Raw genomic sequence first — 18368 nt, 5'->3', positions numbered from 1 at the left:
CTGCCACACCCTGACCATACTACTATGGCAAATGACCTCTTTCACTGGTCAGGATGTGACATTACTATACTTGTGAGGACTTTTTGGGGACAATTGATTCCCGTTCAAAATCCTATTTTCCCTAACCCTTAACCCTAACCTTAACTTCCAAACCTAACCACTAACCCTTAACCCTAATTTTAACCCTAACCCTTAAGACTAAAATAGACTTTTTACAAGTGAGGACCGGCAAAATGTCCTCACTTCTCTGAATTTTAGCTGTACACACACACACACACACACACACACACACACACACACACACACACAGACTTAAAGGACGAGCTGTGAACAAATTTCCTTTAGATTTGTTTGGGGACTATCTGTTGTTCCATGTAGTGAATCTGATATTCAATGTGATTGTATTGGCTGATAGCAGTAAGGGCAACAATGTCAACAATGCTGTCTCTCCATTTGCCTTCAGAGGTTTGCACACCTGTTTTACCTCACTCTCTGTCACTCTGGGGGATCTCTGGATGTGTGTGTGGCATTCAAGTGGTCTCTCTCTCTCTCTCTCTCTCTCTCTCTCTCTCTCTCACTCTCACACACACACACACTTTGCTTTGAATAAAATGCTAAATGAATGTATAGTTTGAATAATAATGCCTTGTTATTGGCAAGGCTGTATGTGTGTGTGTGTGTTCTGACTCTGTGGACTAGCTGTTCTGACTCCAGTCTTTGTCCGCCACAGCTGTCTCACACTGTTGTCCCACTGTCCACTCCACCACAGACATGGAGCAGAGAGAATATTCATCTGACACAAACACACACTACACAGACAGAATATTCATCTCAGATTCAGTTCCCATCTCCCCCCACCACTTATCTCTCCCCTTTTCTTGCCCTCTCCTTCCTCTTCCCCCATCTCCACCCACCAGGCACCACATCTCATTCCTCCAAACAATCAGATGTGTGTGTTTAACCTTCAAAACAACGACGGTCTTATACGTCTGATGGGGTAGAGGACAATGTGTGTGTGTGTGTGTGTGTGTGTGTGTGTGAGAGCATGTGTTTGTGCGCCTGTGTGTGTATATATATGTGTGTACTGTATATGTGTGTATGTACAGTTGAAGTCGGAAGTTTACATACACCTTAGCCAAATACATTTTAGCTCAGTTTTTCACAATTCCTGACATTTAATCCTAGTAAAAATTCCAGTTAGGATCACCACTTTAATTTAACAATGTGAAATGTCAGAATAATAGTAGAGAGAATGATTTATTTCAGCTTTTATTTCTTTCATCACATTCCCAGTGGGTCAGAAGTTTACATACACTCAATTAGTATTTGGTAGCATTGCCTTTAAATTGTGTAACTTGGGTCAAATGTTTTGGGTAGCCTTCCACAAGCTTCCCACAATAAGTTTGGTGAATTCCTCCTGACAGAGCTGGTGTAACTGAGTAAGGTTTGTAGGCCTCCTTGTTCGCACACACTTTTTAAGTTCTGCCCACAAATCTTCTATAGGATTGAGGTCAGGGCTTTGTGATGGCCACTCCAATACCTTGACTTTGTTGTCCTTAAGCCATTTGCCACAACTTTGGAAATATGCTTGGGGTCATTGTCCATTTGGAAGACCCATTTGCGACCAAGCTTTAACTTCCTGACTGATGTCTTGAGATTTTGCTTCAATATATCCACATAATTTTCCTGCCTCATGATGCCATTCATTTTGTGAAGTGCACCAGTCCCTTCTGCAGCAAAGCACCCCCACAACATGATGCTCTTACCCCCGTGCTTCACGGTTGGGATGGAATTCTTCAGCTTGCAAGCCTCACTCTTTTTCCTCCAAACATAACAATGGTCATTATGGCCAAACAGTTCTATTTTTGTTTCATCAGAGCAGAGGACATTTCTCCAAAAAGTACAATCTTTGTCTCCATGTGCAGTTGGAAACTGTAGTCTGGCTTTTTTATGGACATTTTGGAGCAGTGGCTTCTTCCTTGCTGAGCGGCCTTTCAGGTTATGTCGATATAGGACTCGTTTTACTGTGGATATAGATACTTTAGTACCTGTTTCCTCCAGCATCTTCACAAGGTCCTTTGCTGTTGTTCTGGAATTGATGTACACTTTTCGCACCAATGTACGTTCAGAACGTATCTCCTTCCTGAGCGGTTTGACAGGTGCGTGGTCCCATGGTGTTTATACTTGCGTACTATTGTTTGTACAGGTGAACGTGGTACCTTCAGGTGTTTGAAAATTGCTCCCAATGATGAACCAGACTTGTGGAGGTCTACAATTGTTTTTCTGAGGTCTTGGCTGATTTATTTTGATTTTCCCATGATGTCAAGCAAAGAGGCACAAAGTTTGAAGGTAGGCCTTGAAATACATCCACAGGTACACCTCCAATTGACTCAAATGATGTCAATTAGCCTATCAGAAGCTTCTAAAACCATTACATCATTTTCTGGAATTTTCCAAGCTGTTTAAAGGCACAGCCACCGTAGTGTATGTAAACTTCTGACCCACTGGAATTGTGATACAGTGAATTATAAGTGAAATAATCTGTCTATAAACAATTGTTGAAAAATTACTTATGTCATGCACAAAGTAGATGTCCTAACTGACTTGCCAAAACTATAGTTTGTTAACAAGAAATTTGTGGAGTGGTTGAAAAACGAGTTTTAATGACTCCAACCCAAGTGTATGTAAACTTCTGACTTCAACTGTGTGTGTGTGTGTGTGTGCGTGCGTGTGTGTGCGTGTCTGTTATTGGGTGATGTCGTTGTTTCAGCCTGGTATGGTATGATGGGTATTCAGGGCGGGGCCCAAACAATACCCCCTCTCATTAAGACACAAGACATTGATTAGCTACTAAAACATACTCACAGCAGAGGGCTCTCTCTCTCTCTCTAGATAAACATAGTTCAGAAAATGTTTTTCTGTGTCTTTGATGGTTACGTGTTTGACCCCAGAGCTCTGGGTTAAAGGTCAAACTATGACATCACTAAACAAAGGACAAAAGTCCAGGGGAATACCAAAGGAGACATTGGGATAGTGATATCTTCTGTAGAATGACAGGATGAGGGAGGAGAGCAGTACCTATCAGCACCAGCAGACTGCAGCAGAGGACAGCTTCTTTGAGTGACATCATAATGGGACTCCCTAAAAACATGCCACTGATACTGTTAAGGCCGGAAGTGACTTCTCATAGCAGGTTAGGAGTGCATTTTCCCTTACCCTAACCCTAAAATTGTATTTCAAAAAAGTATTTCATGATTTTAAACTGAATCTTATGAATATTGCATACTGTTTTTACATTCAATTTCAATTGAATTCATTTACATTTTTAGTAATTTAGCAGACGCTCTTATCCAGAACGACTTACAGTTAGTGCATTAATCTTAAAATAGCTGGGTGGGACAACCACACATAGATTTTTACTCAATAAAGGAGGAGGAGGTGTGAAGGGGGGAGGCTATGAGATTATTTAAGATACTCTTTAAAGATGAAGGGTTTCAGATGTTTTCAGAAAATGGCCAGGGACTCTGCTGTCCTAGCTTCAGGGGGAAATTGGTTACACCATTGGGGTGCCAGGACAGAGAAGAGCTTGGACTGGGCTGAGCGGAGCTGCCCTCCCGTAGGGGTGGAAGGGCCAAGGGACCAGAGGTGGCCTGCTGGTTTTCTGTTCTACCTGATAATAAATTGCATCCACCTGGTGTCCCAGGTCTAAATCTCTTCCTGATTAGAGGGGAACAATGGAGAAAAAGCAATGAAACTGGCTTCGAGGTCCAGAGTTGAGTTTGAGGGTTGTAGAGGAGCGAGTCACTGCAGGAGCGAGTGGACGGCGCCAATGACTTGGTGTATAGAGAGAAGAGGAGAGGGCCTAGAACCGAGCCCTGGGGGACACCAGTAGTGAGAGTGCGTGGTGCAGACACAGATCCTCTCCACATCACCTGGTAGGAGCGACCTGCCACATAGGATGCAGTCCATGAGTGTGCAGAGCCTGAGACACCCAGCCCTGAGAGGGTGGAGAGGAGGATCTGATGATTCACGGTGGATTTGACGGTTCACGGTGAATTCAATATTCAAATTCAATATTTAAAATAAGTTTACAAACTTTAATTTCAAGTTTACCAAAGTTTAATATATTAAATTTCTCAGATGCATTCAGATTCAGTTTTAAAATTCTGTTCTCTAAATTCAGTTCTCTAAATTCAGATTCATAACTTCAAAACAACATCCTGGTGCTTTTCCAGCTAGGAAAGGTAGAAGAGAACAGATATAATCTAACGCTCTCTGTGGGAAACAGAAGGTATTGTAATGGACGTCACGCTGCTTGCTTAGTGGGTACCGCTTTCCCCTGATTCAGCTCATACCACCCCCCCTTAGTGGCGTAATTCCAGGACTGTATAGTTGTTCTCAAGGCTGTCTAACGATGCTAATCTAAAGCCTCTTTTGGCCTCTTATCTGCTCAGACCTGCTGGTTAACCACAATACCAAAATACCACCTACTGTTGGCCTCTTTACCACTGCCTGCAGCTACACCAAACACCCACTAACTATCCCTCAGGCCCCCACTTACTAGCCAACTACCCTACACACCCGCTAAACATCCCTCAGGCCCCCACACACTAGCTTACTACCCCACACACCCGCTAACTACCCCTCAAGCCCCCACGCACTAGCTAGATACCCCACACACCCACTAACGACCCCTTAAGCCCCCACGCACTAGCTAGATACCCCACACGCCCACTAACTACCCCTCAAGCCCCCACGCACTAGCTAGATACCCCACACACCCACTAACTACCCCTCAAGCCCCCACACACTAGCTAGATACCTCACACACCCACTAACTACCCCTCAAGCCCCCACGCACTAGCTAGATACCCCACACACCCACTAACGACCCCTTAAGCCCCCACGCACTAGCTAGATACCCCACACGCCCACTAACTACCCCTCAAGCCCCCACGCACTAGCTAGATACCCCACACACCCACTAACTACCCCTCAAGCCCCCACACACTAGCTAGATACCTCACACACCCACTAACGACCCCTTAAGCCCCCACGCACTAGCTAGATACCCCACACACCCACTAACTACCCCTCAAGCCCCCACGCACTAGCTAGATACCTCACACACCCACTAACTACCCCTTAAGCCCCCACGCACTAGCTAGATACCCCACACACCCACTAACTACCCCTTAAGCCCCCACGCACTAGCTAGATACCTCACACACCCACTAACTACCCCTCAAGCCCCCACGCACTAGCTAGATACCTCACACACCCACTAACTACCCCTCAAGCCCCCACGCACTAGCTAGATACCCCACACACCCACTAACTACCCCTCAAGCCCCCACGCACTAGCTAGATACCCCACACACCCACTAACTACCCCTCAGGCCCCCACGCACTAGCTAGATACCTCACACACCCACTAACTACCCCTCAAGCCCCCACGCACTAGCTAGATACCCCACACACCCACTAACTACCCCTCAAGCCCCCACGCACTAGCTAGATACCCCACACACCCACTAACTACCCCTCAGGCCCCCACGCACTAGCTAGATACCCCACACACCCACTAACTACCCCTCAAGCCCCCACGCACTAGCTAGATACCTCACACACCCACTAACTACCCCTCAAGCCCCCACGCACTAGCTAGATACCCCACACACCCGCTAACTACCCCTCAAGCCCCCACGCACTAGCTAGATACCCCACACACCCACTAACTACCCCTTAAGCCCCCACGCACTAGCTAGATACCCCACACACCCACTAACTACCCCTCAGGCCCCCACGCACTAGCTAGATACCCCACACACCCACTAACTACCCCTCAAGCCCCCACGCACTAGCTAGATACCCCACACACCCGCTAACTACCCCTCAAGCCCCCACGCACTAGCTAGATACCCCACACACCCACTAACTACCCCTCAAGCCCCCACGCACTAGCTAGATACCTCACACACCCACTAACTAACCCTCAGGCCCCCACGCACTAGCTAACTACCTCATTATACCTGGTACTTTACATTACCATAATAACACCTACTGCTGTTCTGCTCTCTATAGGTCTCCCCTCTGACTTGACCTGGAATCAGAACGTTGATTTGTGGTAGAGTGGGACAGCATTGTGCTTTTCCAAATATCTCCTCACTACCTCAAACATTTTAGCCATCAATGGGATGTAATGCCGATTATAATTATTACGGCCAAGGCTGCATTTAGACAGGCAGCCCAATTCTGATCTTTTTTTCTCACTGTGAAAAAGATCTGATGTGATTGGTCAAAAGACCAATTAGTGGAAAATAGATCAGAATTGGGCTGCCTATGTAAATGCAGCCCAAGTGAAACACAATTTGGCAGCTGCATGGAAGTGGTTGGCAACTTACTTGACAAAATATGTGATGATCGCCTATAGATGAATAACGTTGTTGTATCTCTGTTGGTCATTGAATTCTCAGATGAATGACTGGGCTCTGGCGTTGTCTGGTTGTCTCCTCAGTTTATAGATTTATAGGATTTACTGCTTACCACTGGACACAGACAATCACACAATGTCATAGACAATTAGACATCAAATGTCACAATTAAATTAGTAGATTTATCAAGGAAGTCTTGCAAAGGTGCTTTAATGACAACATTGGAATTGGTAACGTAGTTAATGGCAGATCCTTTGGTAACGTAGTTAATGGCAGATCCTTTGGTAACGTAGTTAATGGCAGATCCTTTGATAACGTAGTTAATGGCAGATCCTTTGATAACGTAGTTAATGGCAGATCCTTTGGTAACGTAGTTAATGGCAGATCCTTTGATAACGTAGTTAATGGCAGATCCTTTGATAACGTAGTTAATGGCAGATCCTTTGGTAACGTAGTTAATGGCAGATCCTTTGGTAACGTAATTAATGGCAGATCCTTTGATAACGTAGTTAATGGCGGATCCTTTGGTAATGCAGTTAATGGCAGATCCTTTGGTAATGTAGTTAATGGCAGATCCTTTGGTAATGTAGTTAATGGCAGATCCTTTGGTAATGTAGTTAATGGTGGATCCTTTGGTAATGTAGTTAATAGCAGATCCTTTGGTAATGTAGTTAATAGCAGATCCTTTGGTAATTTAGTTAATGGTGGATCCTTTGGTAACATAGTTAATGGCGGATCCTGTGGTAACGTAGTTAATGGCAGATCCTTTGGTAATGTAGTTAATGGCGGATCCTTTGGTAACGTAGTTAATGGCGGATCCTTTGGTAAAGTAGGCAGATCCTTTGGTCGCTTAACAACTAAAAACACTTAGAATGTTAGAGATACAAAGTTTAGTTTTTTTTACATCTAAAGTCACAGAACGAACACAACACGCACACGCACATACGCACACGCCCTCGTCCTTCAGTCTCCATGTGCAGGGTTGTCCTGTGTCCATGTGAATGCAATAATCTGATGATTACCCTGATCCAATTGGCTAAATCAGGCACCCCGCTGAGTTCCCAGAAGGCATTTCTGTTTGATCTTTGATCAGTCTTAAGTAGAAACAACACAACACCAATATGTCCAACTCTACTTCACAGGGCTAGCTTCCTTTATTAACATTTTCATTTACACAATGGCCTCATCATCCTTCTACACAACATAAAGAAAGAAAAAAAGAAGGATTTCTCATGGAAAACATTTTCTTTACAGTAAATAAAATAATTTAAATGAATTACACTCTTTAAAAAAAGTTATGTATCAATACTAGACTATTTACAAAGACAACAGTAGCCTGGGCGTTGGTCTGTGAGTGTGTGGGTATGTACAGTAGCTCTTGATAATCCAATAAGAGAATGCTGATTGGATCTGCTGAGTGACCTCACAGAGCAGAGGGCTGGGGTCAGAGTTCAGGGGTCAGAGGCCAGGGGTTTAGCTGCCAGGCTCAAATGTCCTCAACTTTGGGGTCACCCCTGGTTCACCCCCGCCACGTCTCCTTTAGCTCCTCCACCCCAAACTTCAACAACATCGGGTTAGGGTGAAATGGTTCCACCTCTTCCAGCCCAGGAGTCTCCAGCCCTCCTCCCCAAACTTCAACAACATCGGGTTAGGGTGAAATGGTTCCACCTCTTCCAGCCCAGGAGTCTCCAGCCCTCCTCCCCAAACTTCAACAACATCGGGTTAGGGTGAAATGGTTCCACCTCTTCCAGCCCAGGAGTCTCCAGCCCTCCTCCCCAAACTTCAACATCATCGGGTTAGGGTGAAATGGTTCCACCTCTTCCAGCCTAGGAGTCTCCAGCCCTCCTCCCCAAACTTCAACAACATCGGGTTAGGGTGAAATGGTTCCACCTCTTCCAGCCCGGGAGTCTCCAGCCCTCCTCCCCAAACTTCAACAACATCGGGTTAGGGTGAAATGGTTCCACCTCTTCCAGCCCGGGAGTCTCCAGCCCTCCTCCCCAAACTTCAACAACATCGGGTTAGGGTGAAATGGTTCCACCTCTTCCAGCCCAGGAGTCTCCAGCCCTCCTCCCCAAACTTCAACATCATCGGGTTAGGGTGAAATGGTTCCACCTCTTCCAGCCCGGGAGTCTCCAGCCCTCCTCCCCAAACTTCAACAACATCGGGTTAGGGTGAAATGGTTCCACCTCTTCCAGCCCAGGAGTCTCCAGCCCTCCTCCCCAAACTTCAACATCATCGGGTTAGGGTGAAATGGTTCCACCTCTTCCAGCCCGGGAGTCTCCAGCCCTCCTCCCCAAACTTCAACAACATCGGGTTAGGGTGAAATGGTTCCACCTCTTCCAGCCCGGGAGTCTCCAGCCCTCCTCCCCAAACTTCAACAACATCGGGTTAGGGTGAAATGGTTCCACCTCTTCCAGCCCAGGAGTCTCCAGCCCTCCTCCCCAAACTTCAACAACATCGGGTTAGGGTGAAATGGTTCCACCTCTTCCAGCCCGGGAGTCTCCAGCCCTCCTCCCCAAACTTCAACAACATCGGGTTAGGGTGAAATGGTTCCACCTCTTCCAGCCCGGGAGTCTCCAGCCCTCCTCCCCAAACTAACATCGGGTTAGGGTGAAATGGTTCCACCTCTTCCAGCCCAGGAGTCTCCAGCCCCCCTCCATCTCTCAAATTAACAGTTAGAAATGAAGAACTTTAAAGAGGTGATATCTGGGGTGTTTCAGTCCTTTTCTTTGGAATTTTCTATGAATTATCGAATAGAAAAAACTACACTACAGGTGGATCCAAAAAAATATATTCCTTGGGCTATGAATTAATATTTAACCTTTCCACTTTAACCTCCTCTCTGGGAAGGAGAGCGGGTTGCATCGCAACCACCAGCCCCACATTATCCATAAAATACAACATACCTGGTTTCCTGACCTTACTCTTAAAAATGCATTTTCACAGTACAATGCAAAACATCTGACATTATGCATTTTCATGACAATGGGTGGTGTTTAGTTTTTCCCTCGTTTTATAGAAAATGGGGTAAAAATAAAATATGAAACAGAGCAGAATTATACAGAACGTAAGAAAACACAGAGAACTGAAGCAGAGTAGCAAAGTTGGGGTTGGAGGAGGTGTGTGTGTGTGTGTGTGTGTGTGTGTGTGTGTGTGTGTGTGTGTGTGTGTGTGTGTGTGTGTGTGTGTGTGCGTGTGTGTGTGTGTGTGTGCGTGTGTGCGTGTGTGTGTGTGTGTGTGTGGAAAAGGTATGAGTGTTAGAAAAAGTGTGTATTGTGTGTTAGTCTGTGTGTATTGGAGTGGGGGAGGGCATATTGGAAATTGGTTATAATGTAACTTATACATACATTCATGCATTCGTACATTCAACACATCGTAAGTGCTGACATGTGCTCAAGAGTCCATTTGTGTCCATTTCAGTTTTCCCTTCAGATGGACAGTATCGTGTGTGTCGGGCTTGTATGTGTGTATTATGTGTGTATTTTGTGTAATAAATGCAAAGGAGGTGTTCAATCTGCCTTTCTATCCTTCGGTGGGAGTGGTCTCAGTTTGTGTCAACGTGTCTTGTTCAGCTGCCCGTGGCGACATTATCCACTCCGGCCTCGTCCACTGCATTGCCTTTACTCATGGCTTTCATCTTGTCCATGATGTCAGTAAATGTCTCCTTCACTGTCTTCTCCAGGATCCAGCCTTCGCTCTCACACTCTGGGTCCTCTGGGTTGGCCAGGTTAGACAGGGAGGTATTCACGTACTGGAGGCCGATCATCACAATAACCTACAGGGGATAGAGATAGACATATTAGTTACACCTAGCCTGGGCTAAGACTTACAGCAAGCCTGGGTGAAGAGCTACACCTGGCCTGAGGTAGACACTAGCTTCAGCGACTTGCTCATGTACTGGAAGTGAAAACCCAAAACTTAACCTAACCCCACATTAACCAACCTACAGGGGTTGAGAGAGATAGCTATAGCTGTTAGCGCAGGCTAACGTGTCTAACAGATCACACCAATCAGCATTCAGCAACTGAAATATAGCTTTGCTTATGTTCCAAGTCAACACATCAAACCCGTCTGAAACAAAGAGTTAGCTAAAAACAGAGAATCACACTGACAGGGTATGCAACAACAGGCAACAGCAATCATAAGTTTGCTACCGGCATAGGCTAGTGTAGTAGCATCTGTGTAGCCCTACAGAACCGAATAAAAGACATACCCCATTCCACTACTTTGACACTATCTGCTCCTGCACCATGCCAACGGCCTGGGATTACCCACTGGGATCCTCTCAGGGTCCCTCACCGTTGACCCATCCTCCTCTACTTTCTTCACTGCCTCAGCATACGACAGCTTCTGCACTACTCTGACTCTGGCCACTTCAACCTGCCTCTCTCGCATCGGACACTTCCGATCCCCAACAACATGGGCACCCCTACAGTTGACACAAGCAACTTTATCCACCGAAATTACACAATCCTCTGTCCCATGCCCTCCTGCACACTTCCCACATCTTGGAATCATCCTCCTACACACTGCTGCGACATGACCATAAAAGTTGCACTTGAACAGTGCAATGGGTTCGATACAAAAGCTCTAACAGGATAAAAACATTTATTTAACCTTTATTTAACTAGGCAAGTCAGTTAAGAACAAATTCTTATTTACAATGACAGCCTACCGAAGAAGCTCAAAAAACCCTCTGACACAAATCTATTACTCACTGGGATCCTCACCATTGACCCATCCTAATCTACTTTCTTCACTGCCTCAGCATATGACAACTGCTTTGTTCAGGGGCAGAATGACAGATTGTTACCTTGGCAGCTCAGGGATTCGATCCTTTCAGTTACTGGCCCAACGCTCTAACCACTAGGCTACCTGCCGCCCCAACATGACTTTGTTAAGTAGAGACTTTGACTCAAAAGGACTGTGATGACTCCTCTGTTTCACCACGCTCCCCACCTGGTCTGCGTCGCACCAAACGGCAGGCATCACAAACACCAGGAATATTCAACTTCAATTGCTCCAGCTTTTGTCAAAAGTAGATTTATTTATTTTTTACATTCGAGCTAAGCCTTTTCCAAACTTCAACCTAATTCCCCTAACCTGCTACGTTAATTCTCCAAACCTAGTACGAAAAGTCAAATCTGATGTTAATTTGACAAACGCTGGATCCTTTCTAGCATGACCCCTCTGACAAAGCTATAGGTAAGGTAATACCATGGAGACAGTTGCGTAACCATGGCTATTCCAGGTAGGAGATCTCTCTGGTTGTTTTTATCCCTGATAAGCTTCAGCAGATTGAGTCCAAGTCCAGGTTTTCAGGACAAATTAAGGGAGCAACTGAAGGCAATAAACAACTTCTCTGGTAGAAAACGGTCTATGTGGCATCCATATTAGTCAGAAACATTTATTCTTGTGTCAACATTGACTACTACGAAGTGTAAATAGGATAGTTTTGGTCATTGAGTCAGTCTTGTCCAAAACTGAGATTTGGAAAAAATTAGGAAAAAATGGTATGTCACAGAATGAAGGGTACGTAACAGTTTTCCTTGGGTTGGATTTATTTCAATCCTGCCTACAGCTGGAAGCACCCAAGTATTTATCAATTCAGATTGCATCTGCACATGGCCCTATCCTAACGACCATGGTCAATTTGATGTGTTTGATATTTGATATCCATATGGGACTCATTACGAACCATCAGTAAATTACACAATGTACATGGGACAATACTTTTAAATGTCAATAGCTCCAAATTTCAATGACTTAAAAACCTCAAACCAACTATAAATTGTAGAAATGCATATACAAATATTGAAAGCATTTAATGAGACAACCAGGAGAAGAGCAACATGAAAATATTATCTCATTTACACAGTGTAATTTTTTTGACGTACCTAACTAACCCCAGAGATAGGCTATCCAAAGTCAAACCAACTTTGACACTTCCAGACCTGAGGCCTATACATGGTTTGAGGAGTTAGGGAGGTAACTTTGGTTAACTCTGAGTTCAACTCGGGATAACTGGTACCTCGAAAGTTGCTCACCTTTCAGTCAGGTAAATTCCTGTGGCAACAAATCCTTCAGAACTAACCTGCTCAAATATATCCTGAAGGAAGTGTCTGAGCTGCGAGTTGAGGACCAATGAAATCAGATTCCCTCCCTCTCGCAAAGATTGCATCATCATCATTTCTTTAATTTGAGGAACATGACTGATTCAAAATCGTATTAATAAAAAAACAGTGTTAAAAAAGTTACATTAAAATATCTATCACATTACACATGTAGTAATGACAGAATGCATTTTAAACTTTGCACAGAAACTTTTGCTTTTATTGATAGGTGTTGGGGAAAAAAGTGCTTGTGCATTGACAAGCATGCCAAAGATGGCATTAACGATAAATAAAGACGTCACTTCAACAAGCCTATTTCACACCATAGCCTGCTGAATATGCAAGACAACTTTTCTTTCATTTTGATTTAGGCACAATTGAAAATGTGGCACTGACTCTCCATTGCATTGATGTTTCAGTATTGTCTCAATGAAGAGTTCGGTGCTCGACTAGCCACATACGACATAAGCCTGCAAGAGTTAGCGGCAGGCGGACAAGCAATATCCACATCGTAGTACGAATGAAGCATGAGCTGGACTGTGAAGCTAACTGAAGCTGGCTAGCATTTGAAAACGCTGAGTAGATCTAGCTTATATATACCCCTCTGGTCAGATTGTTTCAAGTTATCTGGAAGGGTGAGTGACTGTAACTGTGCACTGTTTTGGCTGAGTGAAAGTACAAACACTTCCCACGTTCGAACACACACACCCCAGAGACACCCACATCAAAGCCTCCAAGAGGTGATGGTAGTGGAGGGAAGTGGAGGTAGGTGGAGGTAGGTGGTGGAGGAGATGGAGGGAGGTGGAAGTGGTGGAAGAGGTGAGGGAGGTGGAGGGAGGTGTGGAAATATACATTGAGAGTACAGGAGGACACCATGCCAGGAATTCTGGATCTAGCCAGGCATCTGGGGCATCTTTGTCAACTCTCAGTGACAAACTTCATCACAAAAAACAGCCCATGTCTTTTAACAAGCGAGTGAAAGGGAGTATTTGGTAAAACTTTATTTGGATAGTCCATCTGTAGATGCTCTACAGACTATATTTTCTTACCTCCAGAATAGTGACCAGCAGCACCAGGGCTCCTATGCTGTTCATCATGCCTCCGTAGTAGGAAATCAGTGCATCGTGGCAGCCCCGTTTCCAGATGTTCAGGTCCTCGGTGTGGTGGTCGTAGGAGTAGTGGGCCGTGTTGTTGGTCACCTGGTACTGGATGCAGGGCCGAGGTGAGCTGGGGTTACAGCAGCTGAATGGAACAGCATCCATCAGGTACTTCCCATCCACGTTGCTGCCGATACGACTGGGGGGGTGAAAGGGCAAAGAGCAGAGGTTAAGGTTTTATGGCTTAGGGTCAGTGTATTGTGTGTTAGGGTCAAGGTCTTATGGGGTTAGGGGAGTGAAAAGGTAGCCTCCATCAAGTACTTCCCATACTCATTAGTGCTTAAATGACTGGGGGTCAGAGGGCAAAGGGCAGATTTTATGGTCAGGGTAATATATAAAAAGCCCTACCCAATCCATCCATCATAATGTACTGTAAGCGTGATGAAGTCCTAGTGAACTACCAGTATTTAGAAAGGTAGTATTAGGCTGTAAGACCTGACACAACCCTAACACTGCTTTTTCATGCTCTTTGCATGACAAAGGGTTTGCAGTGCTTGCATTGTTTCTGACAGAGCTGAAATCAGTTCATATTGTACCTGGTAAAGAGAGGATCATGAAGCTTTATCAGTCTCTCACATGCTGTTTGAAAGGGATTAACCCCGTTAGCCCCTCTCTACTGGGAACACTCTGCTCTCCTCACATTGGATTTGGGAAGAAACAGTGCAAACGAATACTGTCACTTGCTTTCCAAAAAAAGGTGCATGAGCCAACTGAGAATGAAGAATGAACTTTGCTTACATTGGGAAGGAACTATGATACTTTCACTACATCTCGGTCTCCAACACAAACAGATGAGCACACTGAAGATGAGAAAAACATTCAGCAACTCTCATTGAACACACGTCCTCATTGGTAAGACATCTATCTGCCACGGACTCAGAAATTACAACAAAGGATTATGGAGGATAATGATGCACACCACTTACAAAAGATCTCTCTCAGAATTACTTTCCTCCACTACACTGAGAAGGCATTTTAGAGGATGTATTGAAATTCAATTCAGAAATTGATGGTTGATCCATTACTTCGAATGATGATGAATTGCCTAAATGGAATTAGTCTGCATACTAACTAATCGATGGCTGGATATACAGTAGTAGCTAGTTAACCTAGTTGTGGCTTGTCAACATAGTTATAGTTGACAGGTAATCAATCAAGCAGTTTGTTGATCATCTGAGTAGATGTGGATTATCCCCATAAAGTGAGACTGACTGGACTGACCGTGACAGCAGTAATCTCTCTGATTCTGTAGCAGGAAGTGTGCATTTGGCCTTTGGGTGGTCTGGTGGTAGGGTTTTAACTGTGATTGACAGTTGTAGGGCAGTTCTAAATTCGAGTCATGCAAAGAGTAGTCTGATGGGATCAGAGATGAGAGAGTGACAGGGATATGAATAATTTCCAGTCATTCCCAACAACAAGGACATAGAATAACACTCTGTTGGGAATACTGAAAATGCTTGATAATGCTGACACTCTAGACAGGACCGATTAACTGAATGAGGTGTATTAAAGTAGGGTTGGAGCCACTACTAAGAACTCACAGGCTCACAGGCTCACACACACACACACACACACACACACACACACACACACACACACACACACACACACACACACACACACACACACACATGGGTGCACGTACGCCTTATACCACTCACTGCCCCTTCAGACAACCAAAACTGCACACTTGATATCACTTACACTGAAAACCAAAACTTGAAACACCTGAATCCATCCTCATGACATTTGTGCACACTGTATATAGACTTTCTTTTTTTTCTATTGTGTTATTGACTGTACGCTTGTTTATTCCATGTGTAACTCTGTATTGTTGTTTATGTTGCACTGCTTTGCTTTATCTTGGCCAGGTCGCAGTTGTAAATGAGAACTTGTTCTCAACTGGCCAACCTGGTTAAATAAAGGTGAAAAAAAAATACACACCTTACACCTGACACTGCAAAACAGACCCCGGAATCATTCCCCTTCAACTCTCACAGACTGAATCTCCTTCCCCCACCTCCCGTAAGCCAGACACTGTTCAGTAATCCTTTAAACAAACCCACATGCACACACCACCATCACTACCTCTAACACTAAAATCTAAAATCCACTGACCCTGTAATCCCTCCTTAACCTTATAACAAAAAGTGGCCCTTTTATATTACTTAGCCCCCCCCTCCTCGCACCTGCAATACCTTTATACTGAACACCCATTAAGAACAGTGAACCCCCCCCATAAACTAACTCTACAATCTCCATTCATACCATTTGTTGGTGTGGGCCTATTATAGGGTCATCTTACTTGAAATAAAACATACTATGTTTAACACTGATCTAAGGTCAGTTTGGCATTATAACCGCCTAATGGTTAGGGATATTTAGAACTGATCCTAGATCTGTTGCTAATATCATGACTCACTCTTTTACTTCTTTGGCACTGAAGTCGAGGTAGCGATTGCTGACCCACTGGATCTCGAACCAGTCCCTGAAGTTGTTGTTGCCGCAGCAACGGAACTCCATCTGCATCTGGTCCAGGGTTCTCTTCATGTAGCAGCGTCCCGGTGTGTCTGTGTCCTTGTAGAACTTCAGAGCGTTCTTCAGGCCCTCGGCCAGCGTGAACTGGAGAGGGATCCTCATTAGGAAGCAGAGCAGAGCCGTCAGCACCAGGAGACAATTGAAAGCCACACAGGAGACTAGGAAGGGTTTGAGCATAGGCTTCCACCTGGAGAACTTGCTGGGGTCCAGGGAGTCGTAGCAGATCTTGCCTCCCATGGCATTGATCCCACAGGCCAGCAGCCCCACGCCGATTAGTAGGTTAGGGACAAAGTGGCTCTCGTTGTTGTCCATCATCTCTGAGCGCTTACGCAGCTCGATCTTAAAGAACAGCCCCATGCTGAAGACCAGCACGCCTGCCATCACTGAGAACCAGTACATCAGCCATACGAACTGGGCCAGTTTCACCCGCTTCTTCAGGTCAAACTTGACCTTCATTAGTGCCATGGTGGCAATTTAGGGAGATTCCTAAAAGGAAAATACACTACTGAGATGAGATATAGCTCTAATGTCTGAAGGTCTGGTCCTTCTTTTGGATGTCCCAGGCAGCAGTTTCAGCAGGGCAGGAGTGTCTGCTCAGCCAATGATCTGTAATCCATCCCAGAGAGAAGGAGAGGTAAGGAAAGAGGAGTGCTGTTATTACTTCAGGGCCCTTTCCTCACCCATAATGGCAGGACCCTAAAAAGAAAACTCACCAAACTCACCCAGACGGATTACAGAACACAGGGTCACACTTTTCCCCCTTGCCTCTGTCCCAAACTTTCCCTCCAAAAATGTCAAAATCAACAGGTGAGGCTAATTGTGATGTCCCTTTCGCTGGCTGGAGGAGGATTGAGGAAGATCCTCCAGATTCCAGACAGAGGGGAGGTGCGTCATGATAATCCCCTGTAAGCAGTCTGATCCCATTTACAGAAATCCCTCTCCAGAAGATGAGCCAGGCCGTAAACTGCTGCCAGGATACATAATTGGTTTGAATGCTCACATGGTCCACGGTCGCCCCGATCGAACGCACCGGGGGCCGGAAACGAGGACAGTTAATGGTTAGTGGTTAACGAAGAGCCGGTAGGTGGAACTAAGATGTGCTGTGATGTTGACATGAGACCCTTGGTTCAGACGAGGCAGGATGTTTGCAGTGTAGAGTCAGTAAGACGATTCAATAAAAACAACCAAAAAACCTGTAAGCCCCTCACAGACAGGCTCTGGAAGAATAGATCCTTAGAGTAGCTCCTACAACACAGTCTCCCCATGACCCACTTAGCTACACCTGCATTCAGCAGCCAACATAAACAACCTGGCAGTCTCTCACCAGAGGGGTCTACTACAAAGCAGGATGAGATAACTTTGATCAACCAGAAATAACTATTGATTTTCTGGTTCATTAAGAAAGCTAAACTGAGATGTTTTTTGGGCTGTTAAGACAATTAAACCATGCCCGTTTTTAGCTTATATTTCTAAAAAATAAAAGCTTATTTCAGAATGATAAGGCAAGTTAGCTGGCTAACTCATCGATCCTGCATTGTAATATACCCCGCTGTAGTAAGGAAGCAGGCAGATTTAACTATGTAGGTGTTTGTGTCTGGACTGAATGAACTGTGTAATGCTGCTGGCAGTTTTGTGGACCAACAACTAACTTCTAAAGGGGGCCTCTTGATTGCACAGCAAAGCTAGGATTGTGATGTGTACACTATATAAGAGAAGGGAGATTTGTGTGGTTATATGAGCATTCAATCAACTACATGATGGCAGGTGCACATGTGAGCTGCACAGGGACACACAACAGGCCAGCAGACCTGATATGACATCTTCAGAAGTTGGCAGAACTTAAGAGAAACCAGAGGAGCATACTGGTGTTAGAGTAGCTGAGGGCAGAGATCAGCACTGTCACTGCTGCACTATGATAATAACCTCTAATAGATGTCAGCTTTCTCATGGGAAAAGTGGGGACAGGATGTGGAAAAGAGAAGAAACAGTTAGGGGTGGTTTTCCATACACAGATTAGGCCCGGTCCTAGACTAAAAAAACCTTTCAATGGAGAATCCCTATTGAACTTGCTTTTTAGTCCAGAACTAGGCTTAATATGCATCCAGGAAAACTACCCCAAACTGTTT

General features: G+C 45.0%; 1 protein-coding gene across 1 annotated transcript; it reads right to left on the bottom strand.

Moving 5' to 3' along the window:
- Positions 1 to 9647: 9647 nt before the first annotated feature.
- On the bottom strand, positions 9648 to 17071 carry LOC115156657 (peripherin-2-like). Its single transcript, XM_029704185.1, has 3 exons — positions 16127 to 17071; positions 13597 to 13843; positions 9648 to 10209 (listed from the first exon to the last, which is right to left on the bottom strand). Exons 1-3 carry the CDS (start codon positions 16705 to 16707, stop codon positions 10003 to 10005), a joined length of 1035 nt encoding a protein of 344 aa, XP_029560045.1. The 5' UTR covers positions 16708 to 17071; the 3' UTR covers positions 9648 to 10002.
- Between the last annotated feature and the right edge of the window lie 1297 nt (positions 17072 to 18368).

Source organism: Salmo trutta, chromosome 2, assembly GCF_901001165.1.
Source record: "Salmo trutta chromosome 2, fSalTru1.1, whole genome shotgun sequence".
Classification (NCBI taxonomy): Eukaryota; Metazoa; Chordata; class Actinopteri; order Salmoniformes; family Salmonidae; genus Salmo; species Salmo trutta.
The sequence above is the reverse complement of the archived record's forward strand: the minus strand, read 5'-3'. Positions and strand labels throughout refer to the sequence as shown.

Coding starts and splice junctions, on each gene's coding strand:
- LOC115156657 (XM_029704185.1), bottom strand. CDS start 16,707: ATGGCACTAATGAAGGTCAAGTTTGACCTGAAGAAGCGGGTGAAACTG. Junction 13,844..16,126: donor AGTGCCAAAGAAGTAAAAGA/GTGAGTCATGAT, acceptor TCACCCCCCCAG/TCGTATCGGCAGCAACGTGG. Junction 10,210..13,596: donor TGCTGGTCACTATTCTGGAG/GTAAGAAAATAT, acceptor TATCCCCTGTAG/GTTATTGTGATGATCGGCCT.